Source organism: Camelus dromedarius, chromosome 19 (assembly GCF_036321535.1).
Source record: "Camelus dromedarius isolate mCamDro1 chromosome 19, mCamDro1.pat, whole genome shotgun sequence".
Taxonomy (NCBI): Eukaryota; Metazoa; Chordata; class Mammalia; order Artiodactyla; family Camelidae; genus Camelus; species Camelus dromedarius.
The window spans coordinates 34458763-34478677 of NC_087454.1; the positions used below are offsets into that span (position 1 = coordinate 34458763).

The 19915-nt window shown below is 49.1% G+C and overlaps 1 protein-coding gene across 2 annotated transcripts; it reads right to left on the reverse strand.

Moving 5' to 3' along the window:
- Positions 1 to 2970: 2970 nt before the first annotated feature.
- On the reverse strand, positions 2971 to 19896 carry MCM3 (minichromosome maintenance complex component 3). 2 transcript variants are annotated; one of them, XM_010992360.3, is made up of 17 exons: positions 19631 to 19896; positions 18481 to 18593; positions 17849 to 18057; positions 17230 to 17360; positions 15047 to 15285; positions 14498 to 14606; positions 13705 to 13858; positions 13227 to 13358; positions 12425 to 12633; positions 10224 to 10398; positions 9772 to 9898; positions 8835 to 8985; positions 6630 to 6770; positions 5717 to 5820; positions 5097 to 5182; positions 4639 to 4708; positions 2971 to 3677 (listed from the first exon to the last, which is right to left on the reverse strand). In XM_010992360.3, the coding sequence occupies exons 1-17, from the start codon at positions 19706 to 19708 to the stop codon at positions 3479 to 3481; spliced, it is 2427 nt and encodes an 808-aa protein (XP_010990662.1). In that variant the 5' UTR covers positions 19709 to 19896; the 3' UTR covers positions 2971 to 3478. The 2 variants fall into 2 exon arrangements, with proteins under 2 accessions (XP_010990662.1, XP_010990663.1); XM_010992361.2 differs by lacking the exon at positions 18481 to 18593 and having other exon boundaries at positions 19631 to 19683.
- Between the last annotated feature and the right edge of the window lie 19 nt (positions 19897 to 19915).

The following is a 19915-nucleotide window of genomic DNA, read 5'->3' on the forward strand; positions in this document are numbered from 1 at the left end:
CCAGAGAGGAAAGGTGCATCAGGGGACTATTTGGACTAGACAATCTCCAAGGTCTCAGCCAACTTTTGGATCCGATGAAAACCAAAAAAAAAAAAAACCAAAAAACCAAAAAAACCCACCCCCCCAAAACGGATACTTTAATTAGTCATACCCATAATCCCAATCTTGGCAGTAGAAGTGTGTAAGTGTTTTTGTGTATGCATGGGGGTTGATGGGGTGGGGAAATAACCTATCATTTTCCGTTTTTTTCCGTTTTTTTTTTTTTTTCTGGAAAACGATTGTATTACTCTAAATTTGAACAATTCTAAGTGTCATGACTGCACATTTCCCATGAAAATACAGGTTAAGAAGAGAATAAAATGGAGGGGAGGACCAGCGAAGGCACTGAAGCAACCACACTTCTGAGAAATGTGCCACTTTCCCTCCCGCAGGAGCCGTCTCAGAATCACTGTCGAATCTCAGGTTGTCCTCATGTTCCTAGAAACGCTGTAGAATGACAGGATGGAAAGTTTCCTACGAGGGATGCTTCTCTTTGCCAGGGTGAGGGATAGAAGGCTGCATGAAGGGGAGGGTGGAGGAGATCAAGAGGAAGGAGGGGAGGGGGGCGGAAGGAAAATGGAAGGAAAGCAGAGAGCAGAGAGCACAGGGGACAGGACTCCACCCAGCGTCCATCTCATGGGTTAAGGAATTGTGCGTGGAAATTGTCCAAAGCCACAGCTATTACGGAACAGAGCGGCAGTGCAAACCCGGGGCTTCTGTGACTCTGAGCCCAGAGAAGGAAAATAATTCTCCCCAGATACGGGCTGGAGAAAGTCTGAAGCACGATGCCCAGGGCGCAGTGGATGGGGAAGGGCTGTCAGAGGACCAGACTTGCAGTCAGCAGCATCTTCTAAGCAACGCCTGCACTCAAGTCAGGACATCAGAGCCATTCGGCCTCTTCTCAGACAAGGATGAGAAATGAAACCAGTCTTTGATTCCTTTGACTTGGAACACTTTTTAGCCTTTGCCCTTTATCTTATACACATTTATCTGTGTATTATAAACAAGATAAATGAGCAAGACCAGCCAGGTGGTTTCAGTGACAGCTCTTAAGATGCCTTACTCTACCGACTTTTCACCTGCACTCTGCAAAGGCAGGAATCAGCTTGTTTGACAGATGAATCAACAAGCAGCTCAACATGAAGTTATTTGGTAAAGTGGCTGAGGACTGGATTCCAGAAACACTGACCAGTTGTCTTGACAACTCCCCTTTCAGACTGGCATTTTGTTTATCCAGGAGGGTTAAGGAATGAGGTAGCATCCAGTTTTTCAAGACACAGCTGACTTCTCTAAGCCCCACGAATTCTTTGAACTCTTTCAAGCGGCAAACCCAAAAGGAAGCAGACTTTTCTTTCAGCAGAAGGCATGTAGATAAGGAAGCCTGTATTTTTTCCCTGGTGAATCTGGGCCACCATGGCAATGTCAGCACCATGCAGCCACGGCGATGCCCTCAGGGGACGCTGGCCTGCAGACAGGTTAGCCACTGCCCAGCAGCCTTTCAGGTTCCTGCAGCAGAAGAGGGGTTCCCTGGACCTTGAGTGGGAATATTTCCTTTAACTGCTTACTTTCTTATGCTGCTATAAGTTGGGGAAAAAATAGGTTTTTAGGCACTGAATGTGAAGATTCACTGAGTTTCTAAGAATCAAGTTATTTTAATTGTTAACATCTATTTTGACTACTGGATACATCCTTCTACCCTCCCACCCCCAACCCATCCTTTTGGCTAGCTCACAGGCTGATGTCAGGGAGGTCAATGTGGTATCAGCTGTTACCAAAATGCCGGGTGCACCTAACCCCACTCTGGGCCTCAGTTTCTTCACGTGTGAAGGATAGAGGACAAATGTCCTATGGACCAAGTGTTGGGCCTTTCTGGGAATGATCCATCTGAGGAGACCCTAAAAGCCCCCAGCTTTCTTCTTAGAGCACCCCATGGAAGCCCCCCCCCGACACTGTCCTGGCCCCTCAGTTCCTCCAGCTCTTACTGCGTGTGCTCTCACTTGGCATATAGTTCATACATTTTTCCATTTTTCAGTGACACATTACACGTATACTCCCCAGCCCACAGGCCCCAAGAGCATGAAGTACTCTATTTGCACCCGGCACAAGGCAGGACTCCGCCACCACAGCATCATGACATGATGTCCCGTCCCTCCTCTGGGACCGCTGCCCTGACTGCACTCTCTAGAGCACTGCCAACAGGACCTGGATTTCCCTTCTGTGAAACAACCACAAAGATGACACTGAACTCCCCATCCTCTGCCTCACAGCCTCGGGGCAAGGACTCCTCTCACTACAAGGGGGAAGGAAATGCCTAACAGCTCTGAACCTGCACAACCCCTTCTCAGGGCAGCTGCCAGGCCATGAGACCCAGGTGCCCCCACTAAGTCACATAGTTTTTGTTTTTTCTTTTTCTTTTAGTAACCTTTGAAGCTCTTCAGAAGCTGCCCAAACCATGCAGCAGGACAGAAGCCCCGCCCTGGCCCCGCCAGAGTTCTGTGCAAACTAACCACCCCTGAGGGCTGGACCCCAGGTGCTCAGCAGTGACACAGGGTCCTGTGAGGAGGTCTCTTCATGGAGAGGAACGCACACGGTCGGATGGATCACGTTGTTATTCTTCCATGAAGGGGCTTTGATTCCTACTCAGAAAAGCCATGCAAAGGGTCAACTCTCCTGGAGTTTCACTTACTGGCCTCCTGTGGCCGTTTAGCTATTTCAAGTTGGCCAGGTTTGGTTGGCAGTTTGAACCAATGATAGAAAACTGCCAGGAGAGAAGGCCTAACCACCCCCGCCAGCCCACCCCACCAGCGCACAGCCGCCTGCTGCCCCCTTGTGGCGACTCGGCACAAACGCGGGGCGGCCAACCCGCGGGGCGGAGCTTTCAAGGAAAACACTCAAACGGCTCCATAAAAATCACAGCACAAAGACCACGTGTATAGTATAAAATGGAGAAGTTTATCCATTATCTTGGCTATTTAGGTCAAAAGTACATATAAGTTTTGATTCCTCTCACTGCAAAGCAAGCTATCTTGGCCTTAGGACTTGCCTCAGAGCTTCTTTCCACCAGCACAGAACCACAGATCCTGTTCCAGACCAGAGCGCTTAGGAGAAAAAAGAGCCAACACAGAAAGGATGAACAGAACCGAGCTGTGTCCAGAAAATACCCAGAAGTCCTGTCATCTCCAGTGAACATGGGTGGCCTGCCTGGGAGGGACACGGGGAGCAGCACCCAGTCCTCCGCAGGGCAGACACGATGTCACCCTCCCACCTTCTCTACACCAGGGTGGCCTCACGACCCCTAGCTTCCTGAGTTCTGACGCAGCTCTGCCATGCGTCCTCCACTTCAGTTTAATCAACACTGATATTCAGGGGATGAAGGCAAAGATGGGGGCACAGGGGCGGGGACGCTGGAAGCAGCTTTCTTGGCTGAACCCCAGAGTGCTCAGATGAGGAAGACGATGCCCTCGGAGACCATGACCTGGTTGTCATCCTGCATCTTGTTCAGCGCAGCCTGGATCTCCATGGAGGAGAAGGGCTCTTCTCTGTCCCGGTTGACGGATTCTGTGAGGCGATTCATGCCCACTGACTGTGCGTGAGCTTCCTGGAACACCTCCAAGAGGGCCGCCTTGAAGGCTTTCAACCTGTCCAGAATGGGAGAGAAAGGGTGAAGGAGGGGGAAACGGCCTGAACGCTCTCAGGCCAGATCTGTGCTCGGAAGTGAGAGAGTTCATCAGCACAGCCATCCCCCAAACTGTCACACACACATGCTGCCCCAATGGGCACTCCACGCCCAAGCTTCCCCCTTAGAGCCAAGCTGTTGTATCACAGCGCTTCCTGCACCCTGAGAAAGAACAGCATTTAAAAAGAACTGCCTTTGAGGATGTGGGAAATTGGCGGCCATGCACTGTTGACAGAAATGCCAAACAGAACAGCGTCTTTGGGAGGCAAGTTAGCCACACGTACTGTAATTTTAAAGTGCGTATCCTCTGACCCAGAGTCCACTTCCGGAAACTAACCCCACAGCTACACTGGCATTACAGCACGGGGGTAAATGTAAGAATAATTTACTGTAAATAGAAGTTCTATGAGAACTAAACGTCCATCACTAGAAAACACAAAATAAAAATTTACACCATGGAAACCCTGCAGTCATTGAAGAAGGAGCTCTACGATTTGATTCAGAAAGTTCAATTGTTCAGTGGTCGTCTCTCAGAAGTGGAATTACAATCACATTTTTTCCTAAATACTTCTCAGCGTGTTCAGATTTTCTTTGCTAAATGTGTTGCATTGTGTGTGTTTAAGGTATTAAAAGAAAAAAAGAAACCTGAGTCACGGAGTTCCTCTGGTGTCCAGTAAACATAAAATTTAGAGCTAAAACTGTTTCTGAACCTCTAGTGGTGAAAATTTTTTAAATCTCTAAACAAATGACAATTCAGTAAGAAAAAAAGGACAAGCATTCTTTACACTGTTTTCGCATCTTTTTTCAACTTTGGAATTCTCACCAGAATATGAAACATTCCATACACCCTCGGGCCCCTGGTGCTGAGCTCCACTGACAACAGCTGGTTCCGCACCCTCCCGGGAGAGGCGCTCCTGACTCACCTGGAGTCACTCAACTCCACCTTCTGGGACTCCTTGGTCTCCTGTGAGTCTGCCGCCTTTGGAGTGTGCACTGGAGGGGAAAGGGGTGCAGAGGGGCAGGAGACAAGGTGAAGCACGCCCACAGACACGGCGGCTCCTCCCCTCCATCCTCACTGAGCCTACGCAGCTCATCCCTGGGGTTCCTGGGACGGGGCATCGAGTCAGGCAGGGGACCCTCGGGCTGTGGGACCTGGGATGCTGGCACCAGGCTTGGCAGAGAGCACACAGCTCGCTGAGCAGGAAGCAGACGACGGGGCAAAGCTTATTTCCAAAGTTGTGACTGTGGGTTCCCTGGGGCTCTCCTGGGACAAACCTCCTGGACCAGGGCCCCAAGTGGGAAACAGCCAGAAAACGCGGTACATGGAGCATCAGTCAGGAGTCAGGGAGCATCTCGTTACCAAGAGGGGACACTTGCTCACCCTGAGGCATGTCCTCCTCGGTGTCGCTGAAGTCGTAGGGGTCGTAGGAGTCCCCATCCTTGGCATCTAAGTGACGGGTCTTCCTCCTAAAATACCCACAGCAGTTAAGAGACAGCCTTTGGTGAGCGCCATCCTGCGCCACTGACTGCAGGAAAAAAGAACGAAAACCATCTACGAGCCCAGTGGGACGCTAGGCTGGGCCTGTACAAACTGCTGCTTTTTCTCAAAGGGACCAAACGTCTCTAACCAGAACACAAGCAGGCCCTGCCTCTCCGCACCTTTCCCATCACCCGCCCCATAAACTCAACCACAGGCCTGAGAGGGGAAACTAATCTGGAGGAAAGATTTTGAAATGTGGATTCAATAGCCTCTATCCGCGTGGGTTACGGCTCCTGCTCCTCACTCAGTACATCTCTAGTAGGAAAGAGGCCAGAGGCCTCCCACCAAGGACAACAGGGGGCCACTCCCCTCTCCTCTGCCGGGCCACCGACACCCTCAGACCCTCTACAGGGCTGGTCTAAGACCCTTTCCCGAAAGAACACGACGTCACCCCCAGCCCTTGCCCCTCCCCGGCCTCCCGGCCCTAACAGGAATCTTCTCCTCTCTCTGCCCCGTCCCACCTCTTCCTCTTCTGCTCTTGGTCCTCCTGGCTTTTCTCTGCCTCATCTTCTGACTCTGATTCATCCTCACTTCGTTTTCTCCGTTTCTTCTCCTTCTCAAGGACCTAGAACCAAGCCAAGTGTGGGGGCGGGAGGGTCACAGATGCAGGGGACTGAATAAAGAACCATCAGCAGCAGTGACTCCCTGGGACTAAGGACTTGGCCTCTCTCGTCCCCGAGTCCCAGGACCAGGGGATCGGCTGCTACCCACCTGTACACCTGCTGTGTCCCACACCTTTCTCACAGTAGGTGCTCAAGAGCGCCCACTGAATACAGGACTGGAAAAAAGTCCAGTCTATAATGGTTAAGTGGAAAACAATTCATTTCTTCATAAATCACACATTTAACTTAAATTTAAGACGACCTCCAAAGAGAATAAATCAGGAATAACTTATTAGACCCACAACTGAACCCCAAAGGGCTACAAGCCACCAGACTGGGGTCGGGGGGGAGCGTTGAGGAGAAGGGAGTCGAGGCTTCAAGGTCTGGTGTCTAAAATGACACACGGTGTCATAGCAGAAAACAGAAACGCAGTGAGAGGCAAAATTGAGGGACACCTGACAAGACCTCCAAGGGGAAAGGTGGATCCTTTGGAAACACCTATTTCTTCAAGAGGCAAAGGAAGGAGTAGACAGAGCAGTAGGCTGACGGGGCAGCACCTCGGCGAAGTCTTCCAGCCGGTCCTCCCATGTGCCAGCACTGAGGACGGCTGGTGCTACAGGTCCCAGAGGAAGAGGCCAGTTTAAAGACGTTGCTTTCTGCAGACTACCCCAATCAGGAGTGAGGCATGGCGGCTGTGAGGCCTGAGCACCGACGGTTCACCCCATTCCTTCGGTTCATTCAGAAGGACTCCCAGCCAGCACTGGGGCCTTACCTTCTTGAAGTAAGCGTACTGGACCAACTCCACTGCCTCCTCTGCATCCTGCAGGTCCACGGTCTTGCTCATGCGGGCCTTGGCATGGGCTGTGGCCAATCGAATCAGAGTCTCCAGCGTCCGGGCTGTCACTGGAGATGTCTGGGGGAGAACACCGGAGAGGGTCACTCTTCCAGAGTCCCCGCGGCCTGCCTGGAACTCCCGCCTTGCCCACCGCACAGAGACAGAAAGGCTCCAATAGAAGAGCTCCCAGAAGCCCATGCCATGGAAGCAGAAAGAGTAAGATTCAAAAAAACAGATATGACCACAGAAACGCGACCGGGGGAAGCCAGGGGAGGGGGATAAGGTGCACGGGGGAGAGATAGCGGGAGAGCACAGCAGTGAAGGAAGAAAAGCAGCCCTCCACCGCAGGCCGGCCGCACCAGGGCCCTGCTCCCACATCTGCTGCATCAGTCAGCCCCTGAGTACCCCGGAGCGGCTTTACAGATGAGGAAAAATGGCATCTGTAAGAGCTTCAAGTTTGTCCAAGGTCACACCACATGGGGGTGTGGACGAGGTTATCTGAGGACAGACTTCCTAGAATCAGGTAAACCCAACTAAGTCCAGAGGAACAGGATTCTGAAACGTTCTTATCAAGTGGTTCCCTCGGGGGTGGGTGAATCCCAAACTGGGGAGCTTTCATCTTCTCTAAATGCTTTGGTCTGAGTGACATTCCTGGTCTAACCAATCAGAGCGTCCGTTAGGACTGAACGTGTGCACACTTTACGTTTCCGGTGATCGTGCTGTGCCCTCCGAGGTAAGCATCCCTGACGTTATCCAACCTTCCTGTTTTATGGATGAAAAACTGCGACCTGGGAGGTGACAGGATGCATACACGGTCCAAGCGTTACTGAAGCCTCGGCCTGCTTGTTCCCCCCCCCCCCACACCCACCCCTGGTCTCCCATCCTCTGATGCTTCAGAAATGTTACCTGGTCATGTCTGCTCTCAAGTGTTCCAAATTATGACTTATATCCAATGTGACATTCAAAAGTAAATATAATCATATTTAAATAAATTCAGATTTTTTTGTGATTTAGAGAGCTACCAGAGTTTGTAGGTGATACATTCCACTATCGCCTTGAATCTTGAATAAACGAAAGCTGGTGAAACCCTTGCCTGCACGAGCAGAACTACAGGACCCAAATGAGAGATTTACCCATCCCACCAAGACCACAACTAAAACAGGTTATTGTGTTCAGTGGGAGGGCCTATGGCACACATTCACATGATGGGAGGAACAATGAAAACAGACAGGGGGTTGTTTAATCTGAAGAAAACAAGTCACACTTGTACAATCTCCAGAAAACAAAACTAAAGCCTATGGGTAGAAGCTACGGGGAAGCAGGTTTAACCTCAATAAACAGAAGCACATTCTGACATTTCAGAGCGGTGATGGACTAGGCATGCTGCCACAGAGGCGTCAAGGAAGTCCCAGTAGGAATTCCAGAAGACAGAATTCCAGACTGGGTGTGAGCCTGAAGAGACAATCTGGGATCACGTCTGAATCCAGCAGTCTTTGTCTTTATCACACAGTGACGGTTTGAGACCTGGGTCTTTCTGCTGTGAAATCCCATATAAACTACACTGCCCCAAGATTTAGATAAGTTCATGGGCAGGTGTATCAGGTTTATAGAAACAGCTGTGGGTGATCAGAGCCACCAAACACCTGTCTGTCAAAGTCCAGCTCAACATCACACTCTGGGAACCCTTCCCTGACACACATACACCTCCGGAAAGTCTGGAGGAAAAATTCACAGCTTCTTCATCTATACTCCGTGTTTGACATTCATTCCTTCCTGGGTACCACACTATGGTGTATCCATATGAATGTGACATATGACTGTCCCATCAACCTTTCTGCCTCCCAGGCCCAGGTCTGAGCCCGGGGAGGACTGCATGGAAGAACAGAGTCGCCCAGTTCCCAGAAGTCACTCGTATGTTTGCTGAATGAATCACAGCTTCTGGAGGCCAAGGTCATCTGAATTACTGGGACATACGTGACTCTTGGGTTCGCACTGCATTCTCCTTTGTAAAAGGAAAGGATTAAAATTGTGTAACAGGGAGCCCTTCAGACCCAGAATAAAAAGGTAGAGAAACGCTAGGTCTGAAGGCTTCCGGAGCTCCAGGAGAGCAGGACTCAGTCGCTGTCCGCAGGGGGCGCTCACCCTGGCGGTGTCGGAGCTCACGCTGTCCTGGCTGCGCAAGCGCGAGTACTCCTCCGCGATGTGGGCCCCCGACTCCTGCGTCAGGACCGGCTTGATGATTTTGGCCACGTGGATATATTTCTTCATGAAAGCGGCGCTCACCATCTTCTCCCTGGACCCACATACAGTCAGTTTCACTTCCTGGCCTCAGCTCAGCACCGGCCTGGAGTGGGGGCTCTGCCTTTCCTCCGGGAAGTCAAGGTCATGTGACCGAGCACAGACTGGAACCCACTGTCATAAACCCTGTTTACAAAGAATGTGCACAAGACCCTCTCACATACTTGTCTAATTCTGCAGGTATCACTTGTGAAGGAGGCAGTTTAGATGTTATTTGCCCTACTTTATCAGTGGGAAAACTATGGCTCAGAGAACCTTAAATAGGCTCAAATTTAATCTTCTGACTCCAAATTCTATGTTCTTAAACCAACAGGTATGAGACTATGCCACGCTTCCTACTGCACCATGGCCAAAGACAGAGGAATGGGAGCTCACCTGTCATGCTGAGCCCCTGATCACCACTCTGCTTTACCCACATCCACCTGCAGAGCCTCCAGTGCTGGCCACCGACTGCCCCTTCGACATCAGCTCACCACAAACAGCCACACGACCCATGCAAGACTCCATGTACGTGGGGACCATGACACACCCGCCACCAGTTGTGAATGTCGTCAAAGCCCTCCATTTTAGAAAAGATCAGAACCAAGGCTCAATCACCCACTAACATACAAATCTACAAGGCAAGTGTCCAGGAAAAAGGGTGTATCTGTGGACCCAGAAAACAGGCCCACAAGATTGTGACTCCAGGTGTGACCTTGGCTGGGGCAGCAGGTCTAAGTCTGCTCTAACGTGACACAGATCCCAATTCCCTCAAGGAGGAGGTCTAAAGAATGTGGCTCACTTTTTCTTCTTGGTCCCATGCAGAAGGTTGTCATGCTTCTCGTAAATCTGGGTGTCTTGCTGGTCTTCCTGGCTAAAGTTGGGGTCATCCGTAGCCAGGATATCTACGGAACTACCTAAAGGCATAGCTGGAAAGCACAAGTCGAGAGAAAGGAGATTAAGAAAGAGCTTAGCCCGAGGGAAACTGTGTCTTCTGAAGAGAGACAAGACTTACAAAGCAAGGACCCAGAAGGAAGCAGACACATGGGGCCCATAAATAAGAAGGTGGAATCACCTGGCCCACAGAAGATGCTCAAAGGTGTTCCCAGACCCAGAAATGGACAAAAGACACACCTTAGGAGTGGCCAGGGAGGCGAGGGCACCTTCCACACCCACCCCACTGGGCTGGGCCTGAGGTAACAGCCTTGTCCAGGGCCCTCCCACCAGTCAGTCCTCGTCTTCTCGCAGCCTCACCATCACCATCCTGCTCCCCAGGCGCCCGGTAGCGGTGCATTCGGAGGACATGGTCCGAGATCTCACGATCCTGCTCGGGGTCCATGTTGTCCAGCATGATGAACAGGAGGTCGAAGCGGGACAGCAGTGAGTCCTGCAGCCCGATGTTCTCCATGGGGGTCTTGTACTGGTCATACTGGGGGGAACACAAGGAAAAAGGAGTGGAGGCCACGCGCATGGGAAGAGGACACAGGGGCCGCCGATGGGTTAGGGGGTGAGAATGGAAGACCAGACCTTCAAACACAAAGCAAACGAGCAGTGAAGAAGTAAAGCACTTTGAAGCTACAAAAAACTGATCCATTTATTGGACGTGCAGCCTTTCTCGAACTGAAGCTCAGGTGACCTGCTCTGACTCAGAGCCCATGTCCTTCCTTCCAGGCAAACAGAGCCCCACCTCCCACCCAGCTTTGGTGCCTCTAACAGGCTGAGTCTGAGCCTCAGAACCAGCCTCCTTCTTCCTGAGCTTTATTCTGCTCCTCTCATCCCAGGCAGGACCGACTCCAGAAGAGGAGCTCCTCTTCCCTACCTGTTATGAAGACACGACCAGCCGGCTAAGCCAGAAACCCTTGGCACCTCTGGTGTCCTTACTCAGCAGGTACCGGGTAAAGTCTCAGTGAAAATGGGTGCTGATCTCTAAGTCGTCATGTTTTAAGGCTCAAGGGGGATTTTTCCTGGGGTTCAAGAACACCCACTCTTACAGTTCCATTCTGGGCCTGCGAGGCCGCTGCCCACCCACAGCCAGAGGCCTGCTGGGATCACAGGCAATGGCAACACTCCTGAGCAGGTTCACGCTCAGGGCCTGCCATTTTCTCCCCACGTTTCCCAGTGTAATTCTTCAGAATGACATCACACACGTTACCATTAATCTAAAACCCTATGCTTCTCAACCCCGTCTACACGTTAGAACCATCCTACGGAGTCTTCCTAAACCATGGCTACCTAAAACCATGGCTTCCTAAACCCAGAGATTTGGATTCAGAAGCTCTGGGCTGGGGACAAGGCGCCTGTATGTTTAAAAATGGTATTCCCATATGCTGTGGGATCATGAATTGTCCAAGTACAGGGTCCGAATCCTGCTCTGCCATGTCCTAGCTTGCAACTCTTTTTTTTTTTAATGGAGGTTTTGTGGATTGAACTCAGGACCTTGCACACACGCTCTACTGCTGGGCTATACCCTTCCACCTAGCTTGCAACTCTTGAGCAAGTTACTTAACCTTTTATGCCTTCAACTTCTCATCTGTCAAATGAGGATAGTACTGATCTACCTCACAGGATTATTGTGAGGATGAAAGGAGTTAATAAGTATAAAGCATCTGCAAGTATTAGTTAATAGTATTATAATAGTACAATCTTAGAAGGACAACTTGGCAATCTACCAAAATAAAAATGCATGTTAACTGTTAAGCTAGTAATCCCATTGCTAGGTATTCATTCCCAAATGTTTACCAAAATACACCTAAAGGGATGTTCATTGTTGATTCATTCATAACAGCAGGGGGAAGGGAAAACAAACGCCCATCAAATGGAGGCTGGCTAAACAAATTACTGTAAGTCCATAAAAGGAATACTAGACAGCTGCTTAAAAAAAGACAAAAACAAACAAAAAAACCCCCTACACTCAGCAAACTCCAAGCCATATAAATATAAAACATTACACCTAAATGCATCATAGTCATACTAAAAAGCAAAGATAAACAAATACTTAACAAGGAGTTAATTTACTAGGACATGCTTAAGTTTTTGTTTCCTGAAACACTCATGAGCTGTTGGTGGTTATTGCTCTGGAAGGAGCAGGAGAGAGAAAGCAGGCTCTTCATTTCCTTATTATATCTCTCTGCTCTGTAAACTGTCCTACCATCTGCATGCAGTACTTTTATCTTACTGTCATGCAGGTTACCTGAGCTGTGAAACTACAGGTCACTTTTGCTTTCTTCTTTGCATTTTTAAAAAGTTACTGTAAGTAAGCAACTTTCCAGGGGCTTCTGATGTGCATGAATAGGTGAGGAGCCAGCGCCCTAAACCAAGGACAGAAATAAGACGGCATTCTTACTCTAGCCTGAGGCCTGTTACTCCCCTAGGTCACCTGGAAAAAACTCACAGCTCAGTGACTCAGCAGAACCAAATGAAGGTGAGGACAACAGCCTGGCGCCGCCTCCACTCACCCTGCCGTAGACGGGGTTGGCAGCGGCCAGCACGCTGCAGCGGGCATTGAGCCGGGCATGGATGCCGGCCTTGGCGATGGTGACTCGGCCCTGCTCCATCACCTCGTGGATGGCCGTGCGGTCCATGTCAGACATCTTGTCAAACTCATCAATGCACACCACGCCTCGGTCAGCCAGGACCATGGCCCCTGCCTCCAGACGGCGCTCCCCTGGGAGGCGGGGAGGGAATACAAGCTACTGTTAGGTTGCAGGGGACGGGGAGAGACTTCAAGCTCCTTCCTAAGTACCTCACACCGCCACACTTGAGGATGAGAATGGAGAGGTGTCTGTTATCATAGACTCAGAAGAAACCCAGGGGTCACCTTTTCAAGCTCCAATCTGAACAGGTTTCCTGGTCCCACTGTGACAGTGCCACAGAGAGCCTCCAGCAAACCTTCTTTAGATAGACGTGCCCTTTCATTCTCAACTTCAAGTGATTTCCCACCTGGACCTCTGTTCTCTTTTCACTGGTCTTCAAATCCTTTCCTCTAGTTTAAGTAGTACAATCTTCATTTTTATTTCCCTTCCAATCTAAGTTTTCTCCTTCAAAACTCTTTCAAATCACCTTCTAGCAGACATTCTTGTCAACAGAGGGCCAAAGATTTATACCATTCACCTACTGTTACCATATACTCAGTCCTCCCGTCCGGCCCAAACTAACCCCTCAAGTGTATCTTCTCCACACAACCAGGGCCTGGAGCAAACTCAAAGAATCCGTGCTCATCTCTCGCTAAACCTTTGCCAAGGACCCAGGAACCCATACCTGTCTCCTGGTCGGTGGTGACAGCAGCCGTGAGACCCACTCCAGAGGAGCCCCGGCCGGTGGTGGGGATGGCCCTCGGAGCAGTGCAAAGCACATACCGCAGAAGCTGGGACTTGGCGACCGAAGGGTCTCCTGTAATTGGACGGGGGCTGTGGTGACGCTGGGACATTCCCCCGCCCCCAGCAGGTGCTGCTTTTCTAGAACAGCTCTTAACGTAAGAGAAATCCATAGTCATCGGTGTTAATGTGACTTCTTTCACTTTCCCTTTACCATTCGTGAAAGAATACATTTTTGGCATCCTAAATCAGGAAACCCCAAGAGAATAAAAACAATTTTAAAAATTCATTGTAGACTTCTGCCCTCTGATGGGACTGAACAGGGCAGGCCAGGGACGGGTGCAGTTTGACAGACTACAGACTCCCGCACCCACACTGCACAGGGTTAGACCATGGGGCTAGAGCAGCGCCCGACTGCATACCAATCAGAAGGATGTTGATGTCCCCCCGGATGTGGCTGCCATTCTCCAGGTCTCGTTCCACACCCCCCAAGAGCAGGCAGAGGATCGCCTTCTTGACGTAGTCATGCCCATGGATGCTTGGCGCCAGCGACCGGGCCAGCTGGTCAAAGATATCCTATGGTGGGGACGACCACAGAATGAAAAGACCAGGAGACGCCATGGGGCTTGAGGAACTCACTTCCTGCTTCGCCCCGTGTAAACTGCTGGATGAAATACACTGTAATTGTAAAAGCTTCTTCTCTTAAGACTTTCATGCTGATCAGACCATTATCTGAACAGACACAGAGGAAGCCAGGATTTCAAAACCTGCTCGGAGCTTTAATCTCTAAGAAAAAAGTGTTCTCTGGCTCAAAACGTTTTAGGTTTAATAAGAATGTGTACTGTCTTCAGCAGTAACCTTCGTCACACATGCATATATTTTGCTCAATTCTAAATGTGGACATTCTGTCTTTAAAAAGAAATTTTAAGGCAAAATAAATCAGAGAACTAAAATTAAAAATAACATATTTTAAATTTAAGTAATGATGCATCACTAACGTATTCGGGAGACTCACTGGCCCACTGATATCCTAACTTCTATTCTACTATTTGTATAAGGTTCAGTTAGCAGTTAGCACCAGAGAAATATTAAAGGTAAACAGCAAAAACGTCCTTTTGTTCACTGGCTCAATACTAGAAGCTAACGCTAATACTTCAGAGAACAGGACCCGAACAAACCCATCCCCGCCCTCAGATCCCCAAAGGATACTCAGACCTTGGAACGAGTTTTACTGAACTTCTTGATCTTGGCTATGTCCTCAGCTGAAAACGAAGGCTGAACATCCTTGCTCATCTGCTTCACGTTGCAGGCGATCAGGACAGTCCTGGGACAGAGGGGAGGACAGGAGGCTGTTTTCAATGCCTAACACCAAAGCCTTCCTAGGCTACTCTTCCAGAATGGCGAAGCAGCAAAAAGGAAAGCAGAAAAAGAAAAGCTGTACTGAGTTCAACCACAAACACGACACAAACATGCAGCCGATGCTGCTCCTCAGGATTTACCTCCTGCCATGTGCACTGAAGAAGGGTAGGAATACATGAGAAACTCCCAGGGAAGCCAGGAACCATGTTACCAATAACCCGCTCTCTTAGCCTAAGGCAGCATCACCAGTCTTAACTGACAGAAAAAAGGGAGCCCGCCTCCCAGGCAGGCAGAGCCCTGCACCTGTCTAATGGAACTCCTGAGAAGGCGGCCAACTGGAGAAAGACTGCTACCAGAAGGCACCCTGCCGGCAGCATTCCAAATGCATTGTGCCTGGCTGTCTACCTGAAGGTCCCTGAGGTGTAGCCTCCCTTCTTTCCGGGCAGGCAACGGTAGGTCCCCACCACCTGGACGCGGTCACCAGGCTTCACTCTATCCACCAAGTCATCGTCCAGAATGACGTCCACAGAGCGGGGAAGTTGGCCAGCGGGGGCCTTCTCTGGCATCTCCTGGATGGTGATGATCTGGTGGTCCTTGTAGACAGAAAGGCCATATTCTGTCTCAAGAGGATTGTTCTCCTCATCCTGGAAAAGGCACACAGGAAGGCAGAGTCATCTCAGCCCTGCCTTAGAAATGCCACTCTCACTTGTTGTAGGAAACAAATGTAACTTGGAGATAACCTCATGAGATTAGTATCCAGGAACAAACAACCCCAAATATCTTCCCCAGTATTTTCTATACCTGTCCGTTCTAGTAACAGACCATCTAATGGAAGGGGCAATCTACAGCTGAAAAGGACCATGGCTATGTTCACATCCAAACTAAGATTCTAACTTCCCTCCACTACGCCGCAGTATTTCCACTCCTAGGTAATACCCAACAGCAACGTTCACCCAAAGCCAGGCACTAGAATGTTCACAGCAGCACTATTCCCAATAGCCAAAAGCTGGAAAATACTTGAATGCCATCAACAGAATGGTTAAAATGTGGTACATCCACACAAGTAAATCCTACACAGCAGCGAAAACGTATGGAGTACACCCGCACAGGTGGCTGAATCTCAAAAACGTTGAACAAAAGAAATCCAACACAGACAAGCTTTTAGATAAAACATGAAAACAAAGAACAGTACTCGAAGCTGCTAGATGTCAAGATCTCAAAGCAGTGTGGTCCTCAAGAGGGACTTCTAAGTGCTCGTAAGATGCTGCTTCCTGGTTTGGGTGCTAATTTTATCAGTATAGTCAGCTTGTGAGATTTCACTGAGCTCTACACTGATGTAAGCTTTTCTGTATATTAAGCCCCAATAAAAACATTTTAAAGTTTTACTTCTTTGCCATTTGATTTTCTCAAAACATGGCAGCTATAACTTACTGAGTGCCTACTATGTGCAAGGAAGTGTCCTGTAATTTCACGAAATTATCTTGGGTAATCATCACAACAACTCGGTCCAAAAGCAGGTATTTTTGACATTTTACAAGTAAGGAAAACCGAGGCTGGGAGAGGTTAAAAAGTTCCCCATGGTCACATGGTAAACACCAAAGCCTGCGCTTTTAAGAGCCACACTAGACAACCTCCAGGAGACCTGGTCTGGTGTATTTCAGGTCTTGAGCAAAGACGCTTGGCCACAGCCATTAGCAGGGCACCCCTGAGTAGTTTGTGAAGAAATTCTAAAAAGTAGAGATCTTAGTGAAGGAGAGCAGGGTGACTTAGAAACTGGCCTGAGAGTAAAAGGACAGGATCCAAGTCCTTGGGGCCACCACTAACTGGAACACATGCAAGTCATTTAACCTCACCCAGCTGCCCACTTCATCTGGAGATAGACTGATTCTCAAGTGTATTTCAGTTATAATTCTAAGAAACTCAGTCTTGTTTGTATGTTAAGATTCTTCCACCAGTTGATACAACTGAAGACCAGGACTGGCTCTCCTTTCTTTGTTCTCCCCAATGCCTGACAATCCTCTGGATACAGCCACTCTCAACTAAAATCTGAAGGTAGGGATAGGCAGGGGTAGAGTGAGTTCAGGCATCAAGTTATCAATACTAATCATCTTCCTTTGTCTCATTAAGTACAAAGGCCTCCCCTTGTCCTCAAGCTAGATCAATCTGAACAGAGACTAAAGCCATCTCTATACCAACCTTCTCTCAAACTCGCAGTAAAATATTTGCAAAGATTTCAAAGTAGCATTACTGCACACATATTTTTCCACATTATTCTAAGCAGATTATAAAACCATATGATATTATAACTTCACTAAAAGATCACCATAGATGACTTTTTTCCTTCTTTCAACTCTCATAATTTTCCAGATTTTCTAAATAAAATATTTGTTCTTTAAAAAAAACATAAGAATTGTAGAGTTTCCATATTAAACTCTGGCTAGCAATCAATCTTTCCTTTAAACTAATCCTTATTTTTTACCCTGTTTCTCTCTAGAAGAAAGACTTGAGATATTACCCAATTACTGGCATGAAAACAGACATCTCAGAGTCCAACCTCTAAAGAGACTCATTCCGTTCACCCCCCTCACCTTGGTGGGATAGACAGAGCTGGAAGGAAAGGCCACCAGGGTGGTGAGATCAGAATAACGTCGCTCTATGGTCTTCTTGGTAGCAGGACAGTAGTGGACACTGCGGACGACTTTGGGACGAACTAGAGAGCCTAGGAATGGAAAACATGTGTATAAAGTCATCCAACGAGACAGTGAGAAGGTGGGATCTAACCTGGGCAAGCTCATGCTGACTCCAAATACTGTGTCCTTCCAACCAGTTATGCTATTTCAACACAACTTATCATTACTTTACTTTTATATTTATACACAGAACATCACTGTATCCACGTAAAATTTTAAGTTCAGCAGATCCTGACTGAGAAGGAGTAGGAGTTCAGGGTCAGAACCAGGAGACTGCCGAGGACCAAGACTTCTCCATTCTCAGGAGGCTTCAGCATTCTTTGGGCACCAGTGGTCACTCAAAGCCCCCCTAGTCATGGTGCACCCTGGAGCTCCTCCAAGTTTTACCCTGTAATTTCAATGTTCCTGCTTCTGAAGCCATACTCTACTCCCCAGCTCTACTCTGCCTCTCCTGCCCTCTGGCCCCTCAAGGATATCCCACCTCCATTCCGTGAACTCTTCGCTCTAGCCCACTCACATTTAGTGACAATGCCCTCCACGCAGACGACACAGCTAAGGAAGCAGGAGGTAAGAGTCCGGGGAGAGACGTGCTTGGAGCCAAAGCTGCCCTCCAAACCTATGTAGAACTCCTCATACTGCTTGGCATACGTAGCGTCAATGGAGGCCACGAAATCCTTTAAGGCCCTCTGGAAGGCAACCAGCTCCTCAAAGGCATTGTTCAGGAGGCTGCAGACAGGCAAGATAAAGAATTAGGCAGAGAAGGCAGAACTCAAAAAAGCTGACCCTCCAAACAGAAGTGGACAGTCTTAGATGACCACGGCTTAGGAGCAGAAATCTAGCTTTGACCTTCTCCTGCCTTCCTACAAGACTCAGTAAAATACATCACAACTGAGTGCCAACTTTAACTCAACTTATCAAAGGTGGAGAAATGATACTTCATTAAACATGGAAAGAGAAGCCACTGAAAACGTCCACCACCTACTTTGGAAAGAAGTAAAAAACACAGGAGCAGGTGAGGCACTAAGGGCTTTAAGGTCAAAAATGTTTCCAGGTCCTCTCCTGAGAAGCCTGCTTCAGTCCTGGGAAGAGAGGGGAGCCATTCTCACTCCCCCTGGAAGGCATAATACCTTGGAAACCCTCGCCACTCACCGGTTAGCCCTCTTCTCGTTTTTCCTACGCAGATCGTTCACGTTGACAATCAGCCGGTACTGGTTGTCATTGATCAGCTCCCGAACTTTGCTCTGATAAATTCCCTGGTCTTCCTGCAAAATAATCACCAGATGTCACAACAGCCACAAATTCAAAACTAAGATGTTTTTAAACAGAGGCAGCTCTCACGGCAAGAGAAATATGTCAATCTCTCTGGCAGAGCCGAACCCCAATTTCTCCCCCATTTTCACTCGCTAGCCTCAGATTCCAAATACAAGCTAAGAGGCGGGTGGAAAAGTTAGAATGGCTCCTTCAAGGTGCATGCTATTATTTTTATTATCACCAACAGCTCTTCTGTGTGCACGCATTTCTCAACCTTTAATGGGGAATTAAAACGAGCTCCTAATAAGTCTTAAAGGACAAGGATACCAACAAAAACCTTGTCAAAGTGTAAATTAAGCGGCCTTTTAATATTTATATTAAAGTGACTTTTCGTTGCAGAATTTTTTATGGAATTAAATATTTTCTTTCCCTATCATCCGTATAATACAGAGTTCTCATATCCGGGCCTAAAGGAGGGAGCCTTGGCTACATTCACACAGAATTACCAATCCTTTAGGATGCTTTACCAACATTCTACGGCTGTCAGAACTGAACTGCAGACAAAAACTCCTTTATTTGCATACCAACACTTTTTCTCTGCACCCCATTTGGTATTGAAAAAGAACGTGGCCAACTTAGGAAGTTTTCCTCTGGGTAGGAAAGTCAGGCACTAAAATCTGGGGACCCTAAAAGGTGGTGGGTCACTACGGTTCTCCAACGGTCCTCCTCCCGCCCTTCCTCCAAATTAGAGAGCAGGGAGGAATCTCTAGAAAGTCACCGTGGGCTTGGAAGTCGGGTTTGCACTTGAAGGAAACCTGTTGCCTTTTGCGAGTCCCGGCCACCATTTGTACTCGGGAGAAACTCACAGGGTCGCTCTTAATCACTGTCTCTGCCGCGAGGAGAGCTACAAGGTCGGGGTGTAAGGCCCCGAGCCCCGCGGTCCTCCAGCTCCCGGGTCCGGACGCCGCTCGGCGCCGACCTGCGTCTCTGCGGCCTCCTTCGGCCCCTTGCGCGACCCCCGCGGCTTGCGAACCAGCGCTTCCCTCACCTCGTCGTCCAGAAAGTCCAGGTAATCTCTCTGCGCCTCTCGCAGCTCCACATCGTCCAGCACCACGGTCCCCGCCATGCTCGCAGGCCGGGAACTTTTACCACCGGAGCCGCACGGAGTATCGCTGGATTGTTCCGCCCCGGCGCGAAAACTTCCCAGCTTTTCCCGCCAACAAAAGCAGCCTCAAGGAAGGGGCGGGATAGCTGAGAGAACATCTACTTCTGATTGGCTGAATCCCCTAACGCGAGAAGAGCGAGTATCCAACCGAGAGCTGCTTCTTCTCCG